The sequence below is a fragment of the Bidens hawaiensis genome, unplaced genomic scaffold (genome assembly GCF_021521415.1).
Source record: "Bidens hawaiensis isolate Kalapana, Puna unplaced genomic scaffold, B.hawaiensis_p1.1 tig00015976_1, whole genome shotgun sequence".
In the NCBI taxonomy this organism is placed as follows: Eukaryota; Viridiplantae; Streptophyta; class Magnoliopsida; order Asterales; family Asteraceae; genus Bidens; species Bidens hawaiensis.
The window spans coordinates 249,875-276,363 of NW_027492439.1; the positions used below are offsets into that span (position 1 = coordinate 249,875).

The 26,489-nt window shown below is 33.2% G+C and overlaps 2 protein-coding genes and 1 pseudogene across 3 annotated transcripts; 1 reads left to right on the plus strand and 2 right to left on the minus strand.

Annotated features, from left to right (window-relative positions):
• Positions 1–470: 470 nt before the first annotated feature.
• On the minus strand, positions 471–571 carry LOC143550243 (small nucleolar RNA R71; annotated as a pseudogene).
• A 5,925-nt stretch (positions 572–6,496) lies between these two features.
• On the plus strand, positions 6,497–8,423 carry LOC143550219 (uncharacterized). 2 transcript variants are annotated; one of them, XM_077040915.1, is made up of 4 exons: positions 6,497–6,593; positions 7,628–7,695; positions 7,798–8,274; positions 8,401–8,423. In XM_077040915.1, exons 1-4 carry the CDS (start codon positions 6,497–6,499, stop codon positions 8,401–8,403), a joined length of 645 nt encoding a protein of 214 aa, XP_076897030.1. In that variant the 3' UTR covers positions 8,404–8,423. The 2 variants fall into 2 exon arrangements, with proteins under 2 accessions (XP_076897030.1, XP_076897029.1); XM_077040914.1 differs by lacking the exon at positions 8,401–8,423 and having other exon boundaries at positions 7,798–8,363.
• Positions 8,424–13,420: 4,997 nt separating this feature from the next.
• LOC143550239 (homeobox-leucine zipper protein ROC5-like) lies at positions 13,421–25,822 on the minus strand. The gene is made up of 11 exons (XM_077040932.1): positions 25,682–25,822; positions 24,734–24,914; positions 16,244–16,433; positions 16,062–16,140; positions 15,488–15,595; positions 15,293–15,365; positions 14,778–15,097; positions 14,585–14,674; positions 14,306–14,500; positions 13,706–14,236; positions 13,421–13,609 (listed from the first exon to the last, which is right to left on the minus strand). Exons 1-11 carry the CDS (start codon positions 25,820–25,822, stop codon positions 13,421–13,423), a joined length of 2,097 nt encoding a protein of 698 aa, XP_076897047.1.
• Between the last annotated feature and the right edge of the window lie 667 nt (positions 25,823–26,489).

Sequence of the window (26,489 nt, forward strand, 5' to 3'; positions counted from 1 at the left end):
AGCCTCAATTTCAACAAAATGTTCAACAAAGGCCCGTTTACCGACAAATGGGCCAACCGAGAGTACCATTGGGGGTACCAAGACGTCATGCAAGAGAAATGGTTAGGGGAATTGAAGCTCATTTTCGACCGATCATCACCAATAACCCATCTCCGGTGGTTATTCCTCAAAATCAGAATGAAAGAACGTTTGAGGTGAGAACCAATGCGCTCCAAAGTCTACCAAAGTACAAGGGTCTTGCAACGGAAGAACCTTATTTTCACTTGGAGGCATATGACTCTATTTGTAACACAATCGAGGGTCAAGGGTTCTCACCGAATGAGGTTAAGTTGGTTTTATTTCAATTTTCGTTGGAGGATAAGGCGAAGAGATGGTTCTACACATTGCCATCCGCATCGATTTACAGTTGGGCCGAAATGCAACAAAGGTTTTTGGAAGAGTTTTATACGGCCCAAAAGACTAATGATGTTAGACAAAGTTTGAGATCTTTCCAACAACAATCGGGTGAAATGTTTCATGAAGCATTCGAAAGGTTCAACATGATGATCAAGAATTGTCCTCATCATGGTATAGCTCTTTGGAAGTTGTTGAATGCTTTTCATGAGGGGTTGAATGTGGAAGACGAAAGGGATTTGATGTCAATCACAAATGGTACTTTCGGTACCAATTACGAACAAGATGATTGGGCATTCTTGGAGCAAATGTCGGTCACATCAAAGAGAAGGGCTCAAACTGCAAGAAGAGCAAGACCGGCAATTGGAAGACCGCAAGTTCATGCTGTAGAGGATGTGGGGGTACAAACTACTAATCAAAGAATTGGTGCTTGTACCAATTGTAATTAGTTGGGTCATGGGGCTGATGTGTGTACGATAGGGCAAGCACAAGTTGAAGAGGTAAATGCACTTCAAGGTCAAGGAGGTGGTAATTAAAATTATAACATGAACTCAAACACTTACCACCCCGGGTTGAGAAATCACCCCAATTTTCGTTATGGGAATCCGGCTACTCAATCCAATCCGAATTTCTAAGGGAATCAAGGAAATTATGTTCCACGCCAACAATACAACAATCAAGGCTTTCAAAGTCAATTTCAACAAACGGGAAGTGGTCAAAGTGGGTCTTCGGGTCAAAGTTCTTCAATTGGGAATGAAGTCATGGATATGCTTAGGATGATGCAACAAGACATGCAAAGGAGAAATCAACTTGATGAAGTGCGCATGCAAAAGGATGAAGTCCGTGACAAAGCCATTCAATCGTTGACCATTCAAATGGGTCAACTTGCAACCGATGTTGAGAATTTGAAGAAAAATAGCTCGAGCTTAAAGAAGGGGAACAACGTGCATATCAATGCGGTAAGTCTTTTACCTAATTTTGGAATTTCTAGTGTTCAAGTTGATCCAACACCACAGTTTGTTGAGGGGGTGGTGGAAGATATTAGTGATGAGATTGAAAATGTGGGTAATTATGAAACAATTTTCCAAAATAACTCTGAATTACAACCGAATGAAAAATCTTTTTGTGAAAATTTTTCTTGTGATAAATGTTTAAATGACAAATTAATCAAAATAAGGGATGAGAGGGTTGATAATAATATTACTCCGAGTAAACTTCAAGACCCAGGAGTGCCCCTTTTATCAATCCAAATTGGTGAATTTAAAACTGATCGGGCACTGCTAGATCTTGGAGCTTGTGTTAGTATCATGCCCGATAGTTTATATGATCAGTATGAGTTTGGTCCGTTATAAAAAGTAAACACCACCGTGGTTTTAGCGGATCAAACTCATACACTTCCTCGAGGCATGATATATAATGTGATGGTGCATGTGGAGGATTTCTGTTACCCAGTTGACTTTTTAGTACTTGATTATGCTAAAAATGTAACTAATGCGCAACCCACAGTCATACTGGGTAGACCCTTCATCTCCATTTCACTTGTAGTAATTGATTGTGCTAAGGGGACACTGATTTTAAATGTGGGAATCGTGATAAACGGTTATTATTATTTGAAAATACTACTGACCCTCTTGTTGACAAGCAAAGCCTGAAAGCCGATTTTGTTAACAAGTGTGTATCCTTGAGCAAGGATCACACAAAAATGGAGTGTTTTGTGATTGACAGGTCAGTTGAGAAGAAAGAAGTTGAGCATCAACAGAGTGAGAAGGTGGCAGAAAAAGGTGACCGACTAAGGAAGACGAAAGTGAGACATCCACCTAACCTAAATGATCCAAGGTGGAGGATGAGGATGTTCGGGCCCGACCCTGGTTTGCCGGAAGACTGGCAACAGTTGCTTGAAAAAGAGCGTGCTTATAACGAGAAGGCTGCACGGGAGTGGGCCAGTCACCCACCTTGAATGTCATAAAAGTTTCAAAAAGGTGGTAATTGTACATTTTGTATATTTATATTTTTATTTTGCTTTATAATTGCTAGGTTGTTTGTTATTAATGTAGTTTAAGTTACCATCTTAGCAAAAACCAGGTGTGGGGAAATTCTTATGGATTTCTCTTCGACACTATGTTGGGGACAACACGATTTTTTCATTAAAAGAAGTGGTGCTTTTAATTAGTAGTCTCTTTGTTTTTATTTTCTCAAAACCATACATTGGGGACAATGTATCTCAGGTGTGGGGATGGAGAAATTTTTGGTTTTACAAAAAAAAATTATAAAAAAAAATAAAAAAGAAAAAATTTAAAAAAATAATTTTTTGAAAGAAAACCGAAAAGTGGTAAGATGGCGGGGTAAAGTTTTGGTCCCTTTTCATGGTCACAATTCCCTTAAATTCAAGTTTGCTTAGTTGTTTTAGAAACGAGGTTGTTTAGTATTCTAGTCAAGGTTTGCATGCTTTCGGTAAAATAACCTACATAACATGTCGGATACACTTATATATTGAGAAAGTGAAAATTGGTGAGAGATTTGATATTCTCCGTTAGAACTTGTGCTATCAATGCATTTCGAGACCTTAGCTTGGCATGAGTGCAAAAGTGATAGAGGCAATTAGGTTAATGCCTTGTCTGGATGAGCGTGAGTGTGGGTTTTGGGAGTTGGGCCTCATACATTACACATATGAGTGTGGGCAATGAGAGGGGCGGGGGGATGGTTCCCGTAGAAAACAGTATTGGACTTATTCTTTTTGATTCGATCAACCCTGATGTTAATTTTCAAGACGATCCGGCTTAGTAGGTATTTCTTTGTATTTGTAATTGTTATAGTACTAATTAATAGGAAGTATTACATATTATGCTTATTTTGAAAAAGAAAAAGAAAAAAAAAGAAAAAAGGAGAAAAAGAAAAAAAAAAAAAAGAAAAAACAAAGGAGAAAAAGTTGAGAGTCAATGTTGGAAGTATGGTGTAGTGAGTGTTGAGATGCAAGTTAGTAATGTATATAGTTGTGTATTTCATTGTTTACTTAGTTCATATGTAATAAGCTGGATCGGATCGCCTGAGCTACTTTCAACATTCCCCTTCCATACCTTTACACCTTGCCCCATTATAACCCGTTTTCAGTCCTCTTGATTTGCATTTGTGTCAAAGCATTTATATAGGTGGAGATTTGACGACAGTACAAGCGTATGCAAGCGTATGCAGGGAGAATTGGTTATGATTGAATACATGTGAATGATCACCAAGAAAAGAGTCAATGTGTGGAGGTGTGTTATGTGTGGGTAAAAACCAAAATCATGTTAGGTTTGATTAGAATTCTATGGTTTAATATAATATCAAGAATACTAGTGCAAACCTATAGTAATGAGGGAATAGGGTATGTGTTGGGACCTTGACTGAACCGGTGTGTGTTAGTATGTTTGGTGGTTGATTTTTAAAAGCAATTGTGGTTTGAAGTGTTGCTTGGGGACAAGCAACGGATAAATGTGGGAATGTGACGAGTGACTCGTAGGGAAGCTGTTAAGCGAGTTAAAAGATATAAATGCATTGGCTTAACCAAATTAATTTCATGGAATTAGTTGACTATGGATAATCATATGTTTGCAGGTAGGAGGAGGTAGAGGATGAAATTACGAGAACGTGGGCGAAAACGGCGAAGAAAAGGAGTTGAAACGAGAAATATATGAAGAAAACAAGAAAATCAGCAAAAACTCCACCGTGGCCCACGGTCAACACCGTGGACCACGGTCAACCCAGCCCCAATGGGACAGTTTTCACCGTACCGTGGTCATTCTATGCACCGTGGATGGACCGTGGCCCATGGTCTGGACCATGGACCACGGTCCGAGTCGTAACTGCAGATTTTATTCCTCTTTTTAGAGGGTTTTGGGGTGTCTTTTCAACGACCTTTCAATTGGGACAACCTGGAGACGATTTGTGAAGAACAAAAACATTATTTTGGGGTTTGTAATCATTAGATTATGTTTTTGATTGCTATAAACAAGAGATTTGAAGAAATGATTCACCAAACCATGTGTGGTTAAACCCTTTGGTGTTTCTCTTGGATGTAAGGTTATTTACAACACACTTTATGTTAATTGTTCTTGAACTTGGATTGATTTTCTAATTGTTAATGTTAGTATAATCATGATGTTTGTGTGATTGTTTGTAACTTGTCTCTATCATTTAAACCTAGTTTGAACCACGCGTTCTTGGTGTCATTGACAATTGAAATTTAGTGGAAAGAATTAGGGGTAATAGTATTGATTGATTGTTAAGTAACAACCTCGCATTCTAGGAATCCGAGTACTTAGTTCTTAATTAATCACAAACAATTGTATGTACACAAAACCGAGATATTACGATCTATCAATTGAATGTTAACAAGAGTGTTAAGCAATAACCCAAACCCCGAGAGGAATGCTTGTTTAATTATTCGTTTACAACTTTCGTTTAGTTTAATCTAATTTATAAAATCAAATCAAAACCAACTTGAAAATTATTTTTCGTCTTTTACATCTATATTAGTTAATCGTCGAGCTACTTATTAACACACTTTACACAAACTCCTCGTGTTGGATACCCATTTACCGCTATCTATTTAGTAGTATTTGGTTTAAGTTTGCGTGAGCCTTCGACCTCACGTCAGCGTCATATGGTGCAAAATACCAGGGGAGGGCATTTTGACTACATCCCATTTTTACAAAAAAATGAAAATATTAACGAGTCATCATATGACGCATAATGTCCAAGGGATGGTCATTTATAGAGAAATGATGCCGCATTCAATTTGTCATTGGAAATGCATAATAGAAATGTAATATCCCTAGAATTGGTCTATATGGATTGTCATTTTTCATCATTATCCATTGTATTATCTGAGGCACTATGTCTCAAGTAGGATTGTTCAAAGGGTAATACCCAACCATTTTACCTAATACCCTATCCAAATCTTTTACCCTTTTAGGAAGAAACGTGAACCTGAGACCCTACCATCTAAACAATAAAAGGAGTCGGGTATAAATAAGGGTTTCAAGGGTCTAACCCTTTACCGTTTAAGGCAGTAGTCACATCTTCTTTTTTGTATTTACTAGTTGCATATCTCATATATGAATTTAATATATAAATCCTAGAACAATTATACTTTCATAATAACATAGTAAAGTCTAACTTCGAATGTTTATCAACCATTTGAACTGATACAAATAATATTCACATTCACAAATTGCATGTAGAGAACAATTTAGTGATTCCCATATATATGTTTCCAATCAGTAGTTTAGCCATTTATTTTTATTTTTCTTAGTAGTTTATGATGAATTATATATGAAATAACATCTCCTAAATTTCAGATTAATCGCGAATCTGATGTATATCTATCTAGAAACTAGTAAACGGGTCAAGGTTTGAAAAAGGGTCGGACCATCGAAACCCTTTTACCATTTAAAGTGAAATTTAAATACCCTTAACCTAACTTTTATTATATATTCGGGTCTAATTAAGGGTTTTACGAATCAAATAATAGGGTTTCAAATATCTGACCCTTATCTTGCTCACCCCTACTCCCAAACAAGTGTTTTTCAATATAACAAATAACTTTCAGCCAACAACTTTAAACTAAAAACAGTCACATTAATGTTCAAAATTTACTAAATAACCATCCAATCAAGCAAATAATCAATAACCTAAACATTAAACTACCAAGTACAAATTAGAGTGAAAGTTAAGAGAACCTCAATTCGGGTTGATTAAAATCCGAATTAGATGAATATGCTGTAAAATTTTATAAGTCTAAATTATTTTTTTCTTTTAAGGCTGATGTCAAAATTTCATAGGGTTCTGGTCAACATTTTTTGAGGTTCGTTCGGGATTTTACCATACGCATTGTAAAATAAAATTATCGTGTGTGATTGACTCAGTTGGAGGTACTTGAGTCCGCCCTTAGGTTGATTGATTTTGTAGGTGTAAACAATTCAAACCCGACTCATATCAAACTTTATTAAAGTCCATTTTAACCCGAACCAATTTGATTTGAACCGGGTCCAAGTTCCAATCCCAAAGTCTTGTAATAGAAAGCGAGTAAAATCCTTGTTTATTGACACATTTGGGCATTCATTCAATGGCCGGCATTGAAGTGCCAGTGTTCATCGACACAAGCTTACAAACCCACATTGTCGTCTCCGTCTCTCCCGATCTCACCGCCGCAGAATTCAACAGTAAGTCTAATCAACCATTTTAATTACTTTCTTTAATTGCTTGCTTTTAAACTAATTGAATGGAAGAATCAGGTCTTTGGATTTGGGTATTATCCTTAGATAACCCCAAATTGAGTTTGAGCCAGCTCGCGAGCCTAAACGGGCTTTTATTTATATATAATTTTTATTTAGTATATTTGTATAATAGCTATATTATATATAAACATATGATAGAAATAATTAAATAATACATTTTGTATAAAAACTGCAGTTATAAATATATATGTAAATAATTATAAAAGAATATAAAAAATTAATTAAATAAATAATAAACTAGCCGAACTTGAGCTTGACAAAGTGCTCACAGGCCGAGCCCAAGCTTTAAACATACAGGCATACAACCATAGTTATTAAAAGCCCTCGCTTCTTGTGCCTAGGCCCATTTTTCAGGTGAGGCTCAATAAATGCGCTTCTAGTTCCTAGGCGAGCACTTCGGCATTGGCTATGCCAAGAACATGAGAACATAAAGCCGAGCAAAAGAAACGCAAGGGTTGCTATTGAAACTTAGATCTAGGAGAAGTCAAGATACATTTTGTTATTCAAGTTTTGAAATCACATTTGAATCTTGACTATTTTAGAACTTTTGGCACTCATTAGATGATATTAAATGTTGTATAATAGCTATTGTTTAGTTTATTTTAAGAATAGTATTATTTTTCATATACATAATATGTTTAAAATGTTTTATTTAAGTGCGCTTATTTTTCCTCAGGCCCTCGCTTTTTTTGCACCTTGGCCTAGGCCCTAGGCAAGGCCTATGCGCCTTGACTGCTCCTAACGCATTTGATAACTATGCATACAACTTTAAACAAGCCGAGGTTGAACTCTTAAATTATAATGAGACGAGCCAAGCACATTGCTCGTTTAAACTCCTCTGTAATTTTACGTTCTAAATGATTGACAGTTTGACATAAACTATCTTGATGGATTAATTCTAAAGTTGAAATTACCAATGAGTTTTTTTTATTTTTTATTATTTTTTTGTTTTTTTGCAGGGAAATTTGAGATGATGCATTTAAATTGTTTTCCTGGAATTGGAAATATCAAAGTTGATGGACTAATGGTATAGTTATTCTTCTTGTTTAATTACATAAGCTAGTAATAGTTCAATTCACCCTGTTTGGTAAAAGCCTCTAATTCTGAATTTCATCTTATTCTTATCCAGGTTAAGAAAAAATCTCACCTTTATCACTTGCCTGCATCCATGCCCATAAAGCATGTTTTCCAGGATTCCAAGAAAACATGGTTTTTATACACGAAAATATCGTCAAAACCCGAATCAGAAATATCTCATCGCGGGTTATCAGAAAATATATGCGAAAAGCCAATAAAGAAAATGGAACCGACAAGTGAAAGAATGTCTGAAACGGTATCTATTTCAGGTATTATCAAGAAATATTTTTCTGTTTTTGATGACGAGGTGACTTCAAGTGGCTCAAAAGCGCGAGCGCCAAATTATGCACCGAAAACGCCTCCCACGATAACGAAAGTTGGAGGGTCGCGAGAGATGAAGAGGATCGGAAAGCGGCTCATTGTAGCTGCAAATAATCTTGGGATATCAACAAGTGATAAGAAACCGGTGATCTCTCTCTGCAAACAAAGATCTGATACGTTCAGAGTACCAAAATCATCATCTTCCACCGTAAGACATCCTGTTTTTGAGATTGGTGAAGAGTGATTGTTTGTAAAGTTAGATCATGTATGCGTTGTTAACAATGTATATCTTTGTAGTTTTTTGTAAGGTTTTGATGGATTTTGCTTCTGGTAGTGAAATTTTTAGAAGCAGATGATGATAAATTTAAGAACATAGTGATTTGGGTTTTGAGTTTTTGGGTTTGGGGCTCAAATTTTGATTTTTAGCAGCGTTTGAAACTGCCTCTAACACCCAAGTGAGCCTTTATGAAGTGGGATATCAACCGTCTATACTGATTTTGACGCTCTAGGGCTAAAGACGTGACTCACTCAGGAATGCCATCAAGGAGAAAACCTTATTCAGTCAGTCATCCCTTGTACTATAATCTTAAGAGCTACCATGTTTAACACGTTTAGTATGATTAGTGTGGTTCTTGACGAAGAAAAATCTGGTGTACGAAAGAGTTTTGGTTTCAGTTTCAGGTTGTAAGGAAAAAAGAGTTTTAATAAGTTCTTGGTTAATGTTCTATTTTGTAAAGTTTATATAAAATCAACCATGATCCAATTCAGGTTCTTTATTTTGTTGTCTTGTTAGAAAGCTACTTGAGTATTTGAAAATAGTCCAAAATCACATAATATAATTGTAGTACATGTTGTGTGACACTCTAATTGTGTATTAAACTTTTGGAAAAATAATGTTTGTAGAATGGTACAAAAGTGCCCATTTTTAACGGTTTTCAAACTCGTTTGACCGGCTCCAATTTTTCTTTGTATTGCAGTTTGCACGAGACGAGATGTTGTATGTAAGTTGAAATTTGAGATAAATTTCAGTTTCATAATGAGGTAATTTGGACCCAATTACTATGAACAGGTCAACTTGGGCACAGTGGCGGCCTAACCATTCTGGGGGCCTAAAGCAAAGGGAAAAACTGAGGCCCTTTCATTGAGTTGAAGAAAAGAAATTATAGAATTTATAAATTTTAATTTTAAAATTTTTATAAGCAATTGTCATTTTTATATATAAATTTACAAAATTTTAAAATTTGTTTTGAAAAAGGAGTTTGATTTATATAATACGAATAAAAAGGAATATACCCAACTTCTTTTTCTTTTCTCAACAAAGTGACCAAAAACAACTAAAAATACTTGCAACCTAAGACGTTCGAACCAGAGTGGTTGAATGCAAAGCCCTTTTTCTGAAAGTTGAATTCTTTTATTCTAACCATTGAGGCAAGATATGGTAGTGGCTATTCTTCAGTTATAAGGTTTAATATGTTTTTCGACATTATACATATATTTAAACGTTTTAATCGGAGGCCTTATTTTTTTGGAGGCCTCAAGCCCTAGCTTCACCCAACAACACTGTTGGGCCGGCTCTGCTTGGGCAATATGATCTCTAGGGTCAAGTTATCCTACAAAGGGAGACAAAAATGAGAAGGATGAGAAGGATTTATAGTCACACAGAAAACCCTTCAAAAAAAAATTAAAAATAAATAAATAAAAAATCATAACTCAAAATTTAATAAAAAAACAAAAAAAGTAAAAAAACAAAAATGTTTCCACCGTCTTCCTCGTTCTTAAAAAAAAGCTCTCGAAAAAGACACAATGTTGAGTGAAAAACACCATTGTGTCTTTTTGTTTATCATTGTGTTTTGTGTTTATTTTCGTCATTGATTGTGTTTTTTTCCTTGACATTGTGTCTTTTTTTCTTGATATTGTGTTATATTAGTCAACATTGTGATATATTTTATTCGGCATTGTATTATATTTTAAGATTTATTGTTTCCTTTTTTAGTTATAATTGTGTCTTTTGTCTCTGCATTGTGCCTTTTTGGGGTTTTTTTTTTTGAATGAGAATGATGAGGGAAACATTCTTGTTTTTTTAATTTTTTCATTTTTTATTTATATTTTTGAGTTATGATTTTTTTATTAATTTTTTGAAATTTTTTTGAGGGGTTTTTTTGTGTCCACAAATCTTTCTCACCTTTCTCATTTTTATCTCTCTTTGTATTTTAACTTTTCCTTGATCTCTAATAGGTAAAATGGGTTAAAAATTGAAAAATGACTAGTGTGTGTGTTTTTTTTTCTTTTTTAAGAACCCTACCAAATTACTTTATTCATTTATTCAATATAGTGGTGTTCATCGAATCGAATAACGAATTTTTTGGTTAATCGAATCGAATAATCCGAATAATTTATTTTTTTTGCTAGTATTCGTATTCGTATTCGAATAAAATTTGAACTATTCAATTCGAATTCGTATTTTTATTATAGCCATATTCGATATTCCATTCAATTCGTATTTGAAACTCGAATTCGAATCGAATACGGACCGATTTCGAATAAATTCAATTTGATTCAAGTTCACCCATGTTAAAAGTTTCAAAAACCAAAATCATAATTGTAAAGCACACAAATATTAGTTTAAAGTTGCTACAATACCATGCGAATAGTAAGTTCAAAATTAAAATACAAATAGTATGTTATAAAAAATAATAATATGTGCTATAGAGTTTAAAGATTTTGTAATGGACATTTATTATTTACGGATTTGGCTCAAACAAAAAATTATATATATGTATATGTATATATAAATTATATTTATATATATATATATGCTAAGTATAAAATGAAAACCCGAGTTGTGAAAACTCTAGAAACCCATTCTCAACCACATGCTTTTAATTAATGTTTAAATCTTGTGGTGCATAATTAAAGTGAATAAAAAATGTAAATATAAATATAACTTTTTCTCTCTCCTGAAAACATATATAAAAATTAGTAAAAAAATGTTAAAAAATAGTAAAACATTTTTTTTATGTTTCGATGTTTTGTATTAAATGTTACAACATATATTACATGTAACACAAAAAAAAAACGATGTTACACAGGGTTTTCGCGGGTTTTCACAACTCAAATGGGTTTTCATTTTAACCTTACCCTATATATATATATATATATATATTATTTTGAATTCTAATTTCAAATTGAATCGACTAATAAATCATAAATTCGTATTTGATTACGAATACGAATCGAATTCGAATTTTTTAAAAACAAAATTGAATCTAAACAACCAAAATCGAATCGAAACGAATTTCGAATGTTTCGAATTCGAATCAAATTATGACTACCCCTAATTCAACAGGGAGAATTTTATATACACTCTGGACTCTTGATACTTTCATATGTACCCATTATGTGGTCCTTTATTTTGCCACGACTACTTTTGTTCGTTAGACCTCATAGGTTGTTACGATACAAAATGGTAATCGAGGGATTACGGGCTAAAGATGGAGAATAAGAAGAATCACATAGAATAGGAGACAACTATCAAATCAATATCTACCATTTTCGTTCACTATTCATTATTTACAATTCACTACTTACATCCACAGTCCTCATATTATACTATTATTACAATTGACCCCTCTACTATTTACTACCTAACATTGATCAATTAGTGATGGTGGTTTTGTGTTAAAGAATGCAGTTGGGATAACTGCTTAGAGCATTCTTATCTCATCCCCTATCTTCAAACCAAAAATTACATTAATACTCACTTTATTTTCTCTCTTCGTCTCGATTAAATAATACTTTTTATACATTTTCTCTTTCCTTCACTCACAACCACTTTCAAAATATATTAAAAAATTATATGGGATGAATTTTTTCTAAATATACAGAAAAATTACTACTTTTTCTAAAATATAAAAGCTCTTCACTCACAACACCCTGAATCACTCTCTAAATTATAAAAACACCCCTCACATAATATAAAGGGTTGGATGAGAATGCTCTTATATATACTTTATAAACATAAAAGAAGGTTGAGCTAACCTACCAAAGTTACATATTTCAACAAAATCGACCCTTTTGGTGATGTATTAAACGTCATACAATATAATATATATGTAGTGGATAAAATCTAGTTGTGAGACTACATTTATTCATAAATTCATGACCCAACTTGTAATAAAAAACTTACTTCTCTGTCATTAACCTATACAACCCGATCTAACTTTTTACTCTTATTCAAAACCCAACACATTTCAATTTTTTATTACATATAGATGATTTAGTTTTCAAATGTATCCTATACAATTTATTATAGATAATAAAATATTTATTTCTTTAAAATAATTATTTTAAATATAAGAATAAACACTTCAATTTCGTTTTGAACTAAAAACTCAAATTTCATTTCGAACCCAATAATTTATTCACAAGTTTAAAAAAAAGAAAAAACTTACGATATTTTTGAAAGTATCCCGTTTTAAATAAAATTTATATCAAAATGCTAAAAAAAAACTGAACAAGACTGTGTTTTTATATTTTATTTAAAAGTTAATTAAGATTCGTTATTAAACAAAAATTAAAATATAAACAAAATTAATTGTTTAAATTAAAAAAGAAAAAATATTAAATTACCTTAGCCACTATGCTAGTGACATTTGCCAAAAAAAGAGGTTGTGACCTGGGTCGGTAGACGACCAGGTTGTGGTTATAAATTGAATTTATAATTTCTTTTTGTTGTTTAAATGGGCTCAACCCAACCTGGGATCACGAATAAGCAAAGTCTTAGTGTCAATTGAAATTACATTTTAAATATAAACGTTTTAAATGGTAAGTTTTGAAAATTGCTTGATAAAAATAGGAGTTGTATAATTAAGCTGTAATACATATACAATAATAATACACGTAAATTTTGTAAAACTTTGTTTCTCTTTCACACAAACCAATTAACTTGTCAATTTATAATATAAAAACTACCAGAAATGATATAAAAGTCAACCCAAAAAGTTAAATAAATATAGCATAAAACTGCAGTCTGAAATTATAGCAAACAAAAAGCATCATTGTCAAATAGAATGCAACTTATTCGATAATCAAATACTCAACCGTGAACAAACCTTGACCCCATCAATGGGTTCTTGATTCTTACACTCACCCCATACCCTAACATATGGTTGAGTCACTTGACTATTCTCATTGTCGATTAGATCGAACAATTTCTTTGATACCAAGGACTGTTTGAGTCACCATATCATTTATCGAGTTGATGGCTTCCAATGTGAGGTCTGAGCTAGCTATATCTAGGTGCAATATTTGGTATCCAATAGTCACCATGGATCCAGGTTCGCCACTTGGTGCACCTACACCACCTTCACCATAGCCTGGGACAATGCATAACCTGATGGCAAGAGAGCCACCGAAGAAGTGTCTTCGCCGCTCATCACCATAGATACTGTTTGGGAATCCACAGTTGCATAAACAATAAGTGATCCCGTCATATCACCCGAAGTCTCTTGCAACACCATAATTTGATTGTCTTCTGCGGATGTCTTTACATGCAAAAAAAAAAAACAATAAATTTAGAAAACAAGCATTTGATTACTAAGACTAATACATACACATACAAAGTGACTATTTAAGCTTACATTTGAATTTAAAATTGAGATGCAATTAGGACTGCTTTCATCTTCGCTCAATGGGAAATGGATCATGTTTTCGGTAGCGATCCTGTGGTATATCACATCCCATAGACACCTCAAGTCCTTTGTAAGCAACAAATCAAACAAGCGTTGATGATTTGCTGGTATCCAGACTGAATATGTTGCACTCAGGACTATTCCAAATGGTTCGCCAAAACCAGTTATGCACTTGCGTGCCATGATCCTTGGTCTTCCTGATGCACTCGCAACCGACTCCCAATGCTGACCACCAGTCAAACAAACGCCAGCACAAAAGATACTTGTCATGCGTCGTGCTAGGCTATGCAAGCTTATTTTCAGATGTTGATACAAATCAGGGTGAAGGGTGGGTGAAGTAGCGGCGCTTAAGCCCTCGCAGTGACGCAAAAGCGCACCAATCCATCTTTGTGCACCAAAGCCGACGCCGGGTCTAATTAATTGGCGATACTGGTGGGAGATTGATTGTTCGTTGTATTCAACATGTTCAATCCATGTAACCTACACATATTAGTTAGAAGTTATATTATAGTTAAGACATTATGCAATACGAAAATAAATATACCATACCATTGAGAAACCATTTGGTATATCACGTAGGATACATCCGGAAGGACACCTTCTTGTTAAGTGTCCTTCCAATCCATAATCGACGGACAAATCAACCACAACCCATATCCCCTCAACTTCTTGTTTGGCGAACCGAATAAACTTAAAGGCTCTAACCGGTACTACAGGCGAAATGAGTTGAATTTCAGCTTTCATCTGCATAAAGTTTTGATTGTTAGCATTTTCTTATCTAAAAACATTAATTAAACAAAGGAGATAAAAAAATCCAAGAAGGCTTACAAGTTGGAGAGCACCGTTTCTTGAACCTCCTATACCGTTAGAAATCACTTCCATCGTAGTCAACTTCCGATCATGCCCGTAAACAATTCTCTCCATTGATTCTATAGTATATGATATCATGTTTTTGTATTAGCTAATATAATTTTTGGTTTTCTCACAAACTAACAAAAATAAAAATAAAAAGATAAGTTACCGCATCGAGTAACGCTTCTACAAGGGTTGAACTACTCATCGGGACCACGCTGCTAGCTCTCGTAGCATCGGATACGAATCCACGTGGTTTTTTGCCAAGGCAAGGAAGAAAAGCCTTTGCATATTCTTCAAAATTAAGGGTTTCTCCTCCACCTTGCATATTTCTATTCCATAGTGGCGCATTAACTAACCCAATCTTCAAGAGTTCTTCCATGGCCCTCGACGCTTGCTCAAGATATCCACTCCTTTGAATGGGTATATTGATGCCCATTTGTAATTGAGCCTCCATTGGGTCTAATGAACCATATGTGTAGCTTCCTCCTGCGAGTTTCAAGTTATAATTTGTTAGTAACAGCCAACAGGACTAGAAAGTCTATTAAGTTAAGGTGAATATATATAAACATTATTAGTTCTCATTTGTGTAGGCAAAAAATCTATAGTTTACGCCGAATATTAACAACTAAACGCTTTTGTCAACTAAGTAAATGAAGGAGGTCGATATATATACTCGTATACCTTCTTGATCTTTCTTACTTGTCTCGCTAGGATATGTGATATTGTTTGGCAATCGACTAGTGGCTGATGAGTGCTGTCTCATTAATTGATTGAAGTGATTAGTTATTCTGCTAAGCTCCTCTCTCAATCGATCATTTTCTATCGCGAGATTGTGATCATGAATGGACGTGTTCGGTGTTGTTGATTGCGCATCACATCTGGTGCAAAGTGCTTCTTTGCAACTTCTTGCAAGGCTAAAAGCTCAAGCTTCATTTGCTCGTTTTGTTTCCTTAGAGTCGAATTTTCATGGCGCTCCGTTTGAGCCTACACAAATGCAATTATTGATTTGCAATACCTGTGAATTTGTTGCCATCCAAATACTAGTGGTTCCAGAATTTCTAGACAAAATCAAGTTATGCTTTACAATATTGAATGTTATATAAACTTGAATTTTTAATCATAGAATTACCAAGTGGTCAACTATACAAACACACCGTTTTACATCTAATCTCACACCATTTCAACTGGGCGTCCAGATAAAGGTCGGATAGCCGTTTTGACGAAAGTTTTCAAAGTTTAACCATCTATGGTCAGAACAACCGGCCTGAATGTTCCTCAGACGCCCGTTATGACTAATAATGTTCAAAGTTTGACTTCTTTGTTCAAAACAACAATCTCAGACTACTGTTTGATGGTGTTGAGTCAGATGAGGGTAGTGTAACTATAGCATAACCCTATTATCGGACATTACCTTTATTTGAGTTCTTTTATTCTGGAACCAAAATTTAACCTTTTTTATATCGATGCCGAGCTTTCTTCCAATTTCCTTCCTTTCTTTATCGTCAGGGTGAGCATTCTTCTCGAAGTATCTATTATCACAAAACAAAACAAAACAAAATATAACCAAGGGACTATATATGGATGCATGCATGAACACGAAATATTGATCAATAACCAAAAGTTGAGTATTACTTTTCAAGTTCTTCAGTTTGATATGGTGTATGACGAGTATATTGTGCCCTTCTTGAACTCGAAGAATGGATTTCTTGTTCGTCACTAGACGCTTCAAAATTCTCGTTTACGTCGGATGTTATTGCTGGTATTTCTTCCCTAGCTCTTTGATTTTCATTTCCTTCAGCTCGTCGCAGTGAAAAATTAGATCCTTCAAACGTCGCAGTGAAAAATTAGATCCTTCAAATCCTGCCATTTTTCGCTTTCGTCTGCAAAATCATCACGGGTGTTAAAATGAAAATCAACAAACAAAATGCATTTAAAATCCATAAATAGCAACAATAAACGCTTCGCAAAAGGAATAAGACAGCAACATATATATGTAAGCATACAATGAAGATTAGTACATCAAAGTATATAATGAAAATATATGGGATATATAATATGGTTTTCTTTAATTTTTTACTTTTTCTGAAAAAAAAAATACTATAATTAAATCTTTGAAATAATTTATGTAGTTGAAAATTTATATAATAAATAATTCAGATATGATGATATTTTCTTTTTAAGTTATATATGGAATGAAAAAAATACGTTTTCTTTCATTTAGTTAGAAAATCTGAAAATCAATAAAATAAGACAATCTTGCGATACATATTATTTATTTCATTTCTATTGGTAGTTAACCAATTCCAAACAAATTATAATAAAAGCTCATTTGTAAACAATGGGTAAAAACTTTATAACCAGCAATAAAAATAAAAACAAACAACAGGTATGAATGTTTAACAAATCGTTTTTCATATTTTTCAAGTTCGATGATTTTTAAAACATATTCAAAGCGTAATTGAATTCGGATAAATTAAAGCAAACTGTATCAAGAAAGAAAAAACATAAAATGGCAACGACATCTCATACTTGAGACACAAGAGGGTTGATATTTTCTAAAATGGTACGTACCCATCATATAAAGAAAAAGGGGAAACAAATTGATATACTATGTATAAAAAATAAAATATGTAATTCGATTTTCAAGCAGGTTCGATCAAAGCTCAAAATTTCTTAATTCGATTTAAACAACGAAATATGAATTCTAATTATATCTATGCCGGAATGAAAAACCACAAACAGAAGGATTTTGATTTTTTGAGTTGAATTTGGAAAATTAACACTCATTACAACATACAATAGGTAATTTTTGCAACTTAAGTACCATGACAAAAGGTTCCGACCGTAAAATACATTTTCATCAAAATTGAAATTAAACTCGAATTAAAAAACTGTAACGAAAAAATAAATCTAAAAAAATATTTTTACAAATGAAAAGGAAAACAAGAGGGTACATTATCACTTGTTGACGTTAATCAATTTTTTTTTGAACTCTTTTAACCAAAAAGATGAATTGTCAAGTCTGATAGGAACAGTTATATATACATCATGGGAGGGGAAAAGAAGGATACGTTGATGTATCTTTAGGGGTGTAAAAGCAAATTTGTTGAAAATCTTTTAATATTTTTCTATATATGTATATCACCTTTATGTTTTTTCCTTCTACAAAGAAAAAATAATAAATAACAGAAATAACAATCTTCTTAGTATGAAATTACATCTCATTTCATAATTCATAGAATCATTAAGTTTGACCCACCTAATTCGTTAAACATTTAAATGTGAAACAAATCTCATAACGATTTACCTTCTTTTATGACTTATGACTTATTAGTTTAATGGTATGATTTTTTTTTATAAAACTAAAATAACAGGTTTAAATCTTTGCAAGGACTAAATTTGAAGTATTTCGTAGTGGAAAAACTTTGCTTTAAAAAAAAGTTTTCTTTTCAAGAAATAAAATTATTTCCAACTTTATTTTCTATAACATTAATTACAGGGTTGAGTTATTTTACAAATATCAATAAAAATAAGAAGTCAAAAAACCATAATTAATTGACATGTGTCAAGTATAAGGTTGAATTATTTCCAACTTTATTTTCTATAATATTAACTATGGGGTTGAATTATTTCCAAACGAATAAATGTATAAAAGTAATAACACAAATTTTCTATCTTCACATTTTCCACAATCATTATAAAACGTTTATAACTTTTTTCATATGATATTAAAAAAAATCACCATAATAACAAGCGCTTTTTATATTCAATATGAGTATGATTTTGTTATAAAAAATAAAAAAAATGACGTTATTGTATCTTTTTGTGTATCATTATGTCTTTTTTCGTCATTGTGTTTTTCAAATTATAATTGTGGTTTTTTTTAAATACTAATAACGCTGTTGTGTAATAATAATATGTAAATAATTATCAACAAATTATCTAATACATAAAACACAATGATGAATACATATTACACAATAACATAAAACGTAAAACACAATAACGAATACATATAACACAATGATGTGAAACGCAAGACACAATGGTGAATACATATAACACAATGACATGAAGCGTAAAACAAAATGAAAACTACATATCACACAATGACTTGAACGTAATACACAATGAACATAATACTATTTTTCTCAAATTAAGTGAATGTCACACGTCAATTCCGAACAAAAGACATTGAACGTATTACACAATGACTAAAAAGACAATGATAAGTAGAAAGACAAATATTGAGCACAAAGACACAACGATAAATAAAAATACACAATGACGTAATCTTTGTTTTAATTTTTAATTTTTATCTTTAATATGAGTACCAATTGAAAAACACAATGACCAAAATCTATAACATAATGCGAAGAAAAACCTAATTAAAAAACACACACAATGAACAATCAATAACACAATATAAAAAAACCCACTATTTTTTTTTTATTTTTCTATAACAATATAATATTCATATTAAAAGATAAAAAAACGCTTATTATTATGGTGAAATTTTTTTCTAAAACAATATCGTATAAAAAATTTATGAACATTTTAAAATAACTAGAGAAATGAGAGCGGCACTAATGCTCCTATGTGACATTGGTTTGTAATTAAAAACACCTCATACAAACCATTGCTCCCATTGAATTGGTACGATTTTCTTTCAAAAGTTTGTGAACAAGAACCACCCACAAACACTTGATATGGACCCCACTCATATTAATTTTATATTAAATATAGTAAATACTACCAAACATTTATAGAAAATGGTTGTCGATGAAAAAGAAAAATGGTTATTGACGGGATTTTTGATAGATACACAAACTTTATTTGCAAACTTTATTACCAGTTAAATATATCACACCAAATGTACAACTTTTTTAATAGATATCAAATTTCATTTTACATAATAGTTATAATGCGATACCCGCTGCGACATTAAATACATTAACTTTTTTAAGCCAAATATATATGCACATGCTTTCACACTCACACACACGTGTGTGTGCATATATATATATATATAGAGGATCAAGAGAAAACCCACATTCAGAGAGAAAATTAAAAAACTCTTAAAAAATTATTTTTAATTAAAAATAAAAAAATATTTTCAAAATTCTGTTTTAGTCATTATTCTTATATTTTCTTATATTTCACTCGAAAAATATAAAAATAAATTAAAAAAATAAAAAAAAAACCGCTGTAATGCACATATGTATTATCGTACGATACCGTTGTATTACACATGTGTATTACTATGTATTTTTGAGTTTAATAGTGTTTATTGTATATATTCAATATTTGTATATTTGTGTATTGTATATGTGTAGTAGTGTTGTATTATATGGAAAAAAAAAAATAATAAAATAAAAGTCGATGTGGTGCACATGTGCGTTAATGTTGTATTACACATACGCACTAATGTGTATTTGATGTGTGTATTAGTCTTATATTGCATATATACAATAGTGTGTATCAAATATGTGCAATAATGTTATATTCTATGCAATACAAACACTTTTGCATATATGCAATGCACACTATTATACATGCGCACTATACCGACGAGGTTACCGACAAGTTTTTTTTTTGAACCAATAACAACATATAAGAATAATGAAAAAAAAAAAGAAACTTCAAAAAATAAGTTAAAAAAAATTAAAAATAGTTTTTTAGAAGTTTTAGGAGTTTTTAAGTTTTCTGTTTAAGATGAGTTTTCACTAGAACCCACTATATATATATATATATCACAAACAAATACTCCATTTAATTAATTACTTTATTAAAGTGTGTTTTTTTAGTAATTGCTTTTTTATGTGTTTTATTTTATTATTTAATTTGTTTAATATATACGAAAAATAAAATAATTAGTTATAAAAGATATAAATTGATAAAATTAAATAAAAGGAAAAGTAGGTGATGAGATTGGCGTATTGAAACAAGAGTCATTGGAGAAGTAAAGGCTTTTGTAGATTAGATTGAAATCTCATGTGTCATTATGAGTTGGCAGTTTGAAACAAAAACAGGTGTGTTAGCATTGAAGATGTCCTGACATGTGCCTTGCATATGAAGAGAGAAGGTAATCATAAATGGGTTATTACCTTAATACATATCTCATCAATTTTTATTCTTAAGTACCATTAATGAATTAGATTCCTTCATACCATTATTATTTTTGTTGTACTATGTATTTTAACCTTATCTATTAATTATATTGCATAATAATATAATAATATAGATTAGTAGAACACATTAATAGTTAATGATGCACGGATCTATTTGAATAGTATATTATATAGCAATTTAATTCATGTATCTGATCATAATTTTCTTTAATACGGAACTTTTTTTTGTTACTTATAATAGGATGTCAAGTAGGATCTCATATCAGTTATTATATCATGTCTCATAACCTATTATAGTCTAAGACCTATTATATAATGACTCATTAACCGTTTTTCTATTATAGTCTATGACCAGTTTTCTATGGTAGTAAAACTTTGTAAAATTTTAAAAAATAAATTATTGTGTGATACAAGTCTTGTATTCAAGACCTCATGTTTCAAACTAAATATGTTTGTTAACTCCATTTAAGTGGTAATAATTGTATTTGATTTCTTGAGTTAACATATATAAATATGCTTTCACTTCAAGTATAAAACCAAAAATATATTTAATTGTTGACATTTTCATAATTCAAAATATTCAAATTGAATAATATTCAAACAATTTATATCTTTTTTTTCTTATTCTTATTAAACAAAATCTAATAATTATTATGTTTTAATTATAAATATTATGTTTTAATTATAAATATTATGTTTTGACATTTCCTGAATACAAAACTGTTTTCAAATTTATTAGAGTTGCGGCATTTTCATAAATCACAAAATACATTCATTTAATTACGGTTTCTAATTTGTAGTGAGGTTATTCAAAAGATAAATCCTTTTGTTTACAACTATATAAGGTTTCAGTTATTTTATATTTTTATCACCTATCCGTCCATCTCAAACTATATAGGTTGGTTTAATCACGCAACCTTTTGGAAAGGTATATATTTTTTCTTTTGATGTCATTTGATGCTAGACTGTCGCTATCTAGTAAAAAACAATTAAATCTAGTGTCCTAATCACCTTAAGCTAGTCAGGGTAAGTAGGGTGTCGAACAACGAGGAGTATGTGGTCAGTGTGAAGTGAAATCGATTCCTAACATTATGAAGTGAAATCGATTCCTAACATTATGAAGTGAACTATATCAAAGTGCTGATCATACTAACAAACAATTTGTGTTTTATAATAACCGAACATTTAATCAAGTATTCAATCAATTAACAAGCAAATCACACCCAGGGTTCAAGCAAGTAAACTAACAGCAATCTCATGCAACTTAACATATTAACTATCAATGATCAACGCAGATTGACTAACTAGATAAACCTTAGGCATCCACGCTCGCTAACACACAGAACTGGTTATCAAACGGTCCCTACCAACTCAACTAAGGGCAAATGTATGCTTCATCATATTCAACTAGTCAAAACAATCATATAAGCAATTATCATAGCAACTGGCACACTAATCGTTCTGATCGAAATAAACCTAAACCGACTGAGTGCACAATAATACTAGACATCAATACTCATAGATTAATCAAAGATGGTTACAAATAATTCGTTCTTAATACATGAGAAAAACTGTTAAATACAATACTCTACATCGCGGGTATGATTAGACGGATCTAGCCGCGCCTCGGCATCTCTCGGGCTTCAATTATGATGTTATAGAACATATATAAGGCCTTGAGATGATTGGAATCAATGGTTCTCCTCCTTGCTGCTCTAAAAATCGCCTGGAAACTGAATGATAGCCTCTAGGGTCGTCAAAACGAGATATAGCATCAAACCCTAAATTTCACGATTGTGGGGACCATCGCGTATCGCGATGGTCTCCTCCCCTGGTCCATCGCGCTACGCGATGGCCAAAAGTCAACAGATTTTAATATTTCCAAGGGCATCGCATAGCGCGATGCCCCACCTTCAACACCCATCGCGCTACGCGATGGATCGCTTCACTCAGCAAGTCCAATAATGTGTCTCGGTTCGCGTGCTGGACATCCCAGGTCTTCATTCCGTGCTCGTACAGGTCCAAATTAAGCGCGTTAAGTACCTGTGACCTGAAATACAATAAACACGTATGAAGTACCATAGTTCCTAAACTAAACGAATAAAACAATTAAGTTAACAAGCTAAACTATGTACAATAAACCAAACATCTCATCCCCACACTTATCTTTTGCTTGCCCTCAAGCAAAACTCTAAAGCAAACATTAACCGCCATCATAGGTCAATCAATTATCAGCATTAATACCAGCAAGGTTTAACGTCATACCCAGTTTCCCAGACCGACACTTTCTAGATTGACAATCCACAAATAACGTTAATGCTACAATAAAACCTTAGAATCGTCCAGACAAGTGTACTTTGTTTCCGGTTAGGGCATACATGTTCACACCCCTCACACTATCAATACTCCTCTCGGTTTAATATCTGGACTAGCAAAAGATGTGCTAGTATATGTCTCTGCCCTCAAAATACCTAATATGAGTTACAACTTAATATGCTTACAGGTCAGTCTTATCTCCACCCATTAACCACTAGTTGCATAAAGACTCGGACTAAGGGTTTTACTGAGGCTTAGGTTTGGGTGCAGATTAGGCTTATTTAGTGACTCAGGTGGATGAAACCAAGTTAAACATACCAATATACAGATTCACAAATACAAACTAACTACTTACACAATCAACTGCTATTTACAACTGAACTGCTGCTTACAAATGAAATACTAAACTGATAATTTCTTTTTGTCTTTTTGCTGATTTTTCAGATTTCTTTTTTTACTAAACATCAATAATAACTGATAATTACAACTCTGAACTTTACAACTCGTCTGACTAAGTACAACTCAAAATATATACGACTCGATAACGAACTGGATTTCATCACACGAGTTAAAATAAAATAAAGGCCAAGGTTGCAATGATATGTAATGTTTAGTTTAGCAAATGAAAAAGGAATATGGTCCAAACGGGCTCCTAGAGGATAATGTCGGGTAAGGAATTTATTTAGTAGGGATTTATGTATGGAACGGGTTTTCTAAAGTCCTAATCTCTATACAGGTGGTGCTATTAAGATCTCGATAAGCATGTGACAAGCAAGTTCTAATTCTGCAAAACATACCGGTTTCCCTCAATCAATGCCAAGACATGTTTTATATATATTATATAATATGTGTACTAAGTATAGGGGATAATCTCACAATATGTCTGGAAATAAGGGCTGTCGATATGAAACATGTATACACGTCCCCCTGACTCGTTATCCCTGTCTAAACAATTCCATTTTCAACTTTTCATTTTAAAAACATTTGTCGGGAAAACTATCGAGAAGCTGAAAAACCAACCATGACCAAAAACCTCTAACTTGGCATTAATAGCAATAAGTGACAGTTAATAACTTAAGTTTCTGAATACTGTTCGAGATACTATCGGGCTAAAAATTTCAATTTTCCCTTATCCCCACACTTGAGGTTGACATTGTCCTCAATGTTAAAATAATAAATAATAAACGAACATTTGAGGGACGGGGTTGAAAAAAATGTGATGGGTTTAAGCAAATTATACAATTACATTTCTAAACTAAAATAAAAATAACAAAATGGTTTATGAAACCGAAATCACTTGATAATAATAACAATGCAATGCTAAACTCGGCCCACAACCCTCAACATACTCGTGACACACGTCTCCATTACTGACCGATACCGACTAACCACATCTGGATTCACCACACCAAAAAAAGAACACCAAAGCACTTTGGGTAGCTTAACTAAAACCTCGTTTTCTGACATAACTTTACCGCACACATCAAAATCCTAAATTTTTCCTTGCGGTATCCCCACACTTAGCTTTTGCTATGATGGTACGCTTGAAATACAATTAATAATATAAAAAAAAGCAAACTAAAAATATACAAAATGTACAATTACCACCCCTTTGACAATTTTTTTGGCATTCAAGGTGGGCGGCTGATCCGTTCCCGTGCAGCCATTTCATTACTTGCACGGTCCTCCTCAAGAGGTTGCATCCAACTTTTCGGCATGCTATAATCCGGCTCAAACCTTGCCAACCTCCATTTCGCATCATATTCAGGTGGTTTCTTTACCTCTTTCATTTTCGTCTTGTTTCCCTTTGTTGTTGTTACTTCCTCACCATCTCTAACTCCTTGCAATATCTCATTCTGTCATTTCACTTCCATGCTACCCTTTAGCTCATTCCTGTCAATCACAAAACATTTCTCTTGTGTGTGATCCTTGCTCAAGGATTCACACTTGTCAATAAAAAGGTTAGTAGATTTTTCAAACAATGGTAACCGTTTATCACGGTTCCCATACTTAATTCCCAAACCTCCCTTATCACAATCAATTACCGCATGTGTTGTGGCGAGTAATGGCCTACCCAGTATGACTTCAGATTGTGTAATATTCCCTTTAACGTAATCAAGTATAAGGAAGTCAACTGGGTAGCTAAATTCATCCACCTGAACCATTACATTAGTAACCATGGCCCGAGGGAGTGTATGAGTTTGATCCGCCAACACCACGGTAGTGTTTACACTTTCTAACGGGCCAAATTCATACTGATTAAATAAATTACCGGGCATGATACTAACACATACTCCAAGATCTAGAAGTGTCTGATCAGTTTTGAATTCCCCAATTTGAATTGATAAAAATGGCACTCCCGGGTCATGAAGTTTACTTGAGGTGGTATTATCCTCCACCTCCTCATCTATCCTGTTGGTCAACTTACCATTTAAACATTTTTCACAAGTGCAATTTTCACAAAAAGACAATTCATCTGTTTTTAGTTTCAATTCATTTTGGAAAATTGTTTTATTTTGACCAACATCATCATTTTCATCACATCATTCACCATTACCTCAACAAACTGTGACGGTGAATCAACTTCAACATAAGTAATTTCAAAATGAGGTAAAAGACTTACCACGTTGATGTGCACATTATTTCCTTTCTTAGAGCTTGAACTAGAATGTTGCGGGTTTACTGTGGTATCGCTTGGTAACAGACTCGCGTTTTTCTGAAATCTTGCCACATCTACTGCGAGTTGACCAATCTGTTTCGACATTGCTTCTGAAGACTTATCCCTCAACTCGAACTGTTTCTACGTTTCCTTCTGATTATCTGACACAAGCTTTAACAATGCATCGAGTTTTGAATGTACCGACTCGTCTGTATTACATGAATTACCTGAATTACCCTTCTGCTGATCCTAATTCTGATTACCCGACGAACTGTCACCCCGATAACCATCTCTGTATACTCCTGACTACTATTCTAATTATATGAACCCTGCTGATAACTATCCTGGCGGTAGCTGCTCTGTTGTCGGTTCTAACTGGACCCCTGAAAGTTCGGGTTTGACTGGCCTGCGGCGTTCCCGTAACTGAAGTTCGGGTGGTTCCTCAAGCCCGGGTGATAGGTGTTTGAATTAAACCCTTGGCCTTTGGAATCCTCGTACGAATAACTAACCTCCTCCTCTTCGGATACTCGTCCTCATCAAACTCGGGGTAATTTTCTGTCTTATGCCTCAATTCGCCACAGTCTGCACAAACCGGGAATTTCACCACGACTTTACCAACCTCTTTCTTTTTCTCTCGTCTATAACCCACGAGTTCCCTTTCCAACTCTGCAATTATTTCTGACTCGCTTGAGGCTGATTTAACTGATCTGGTGACCCCAACTTTTCGTCTTCGTTCAGCATCTGCTTCTGAACCTCATCCTGATCATATGTA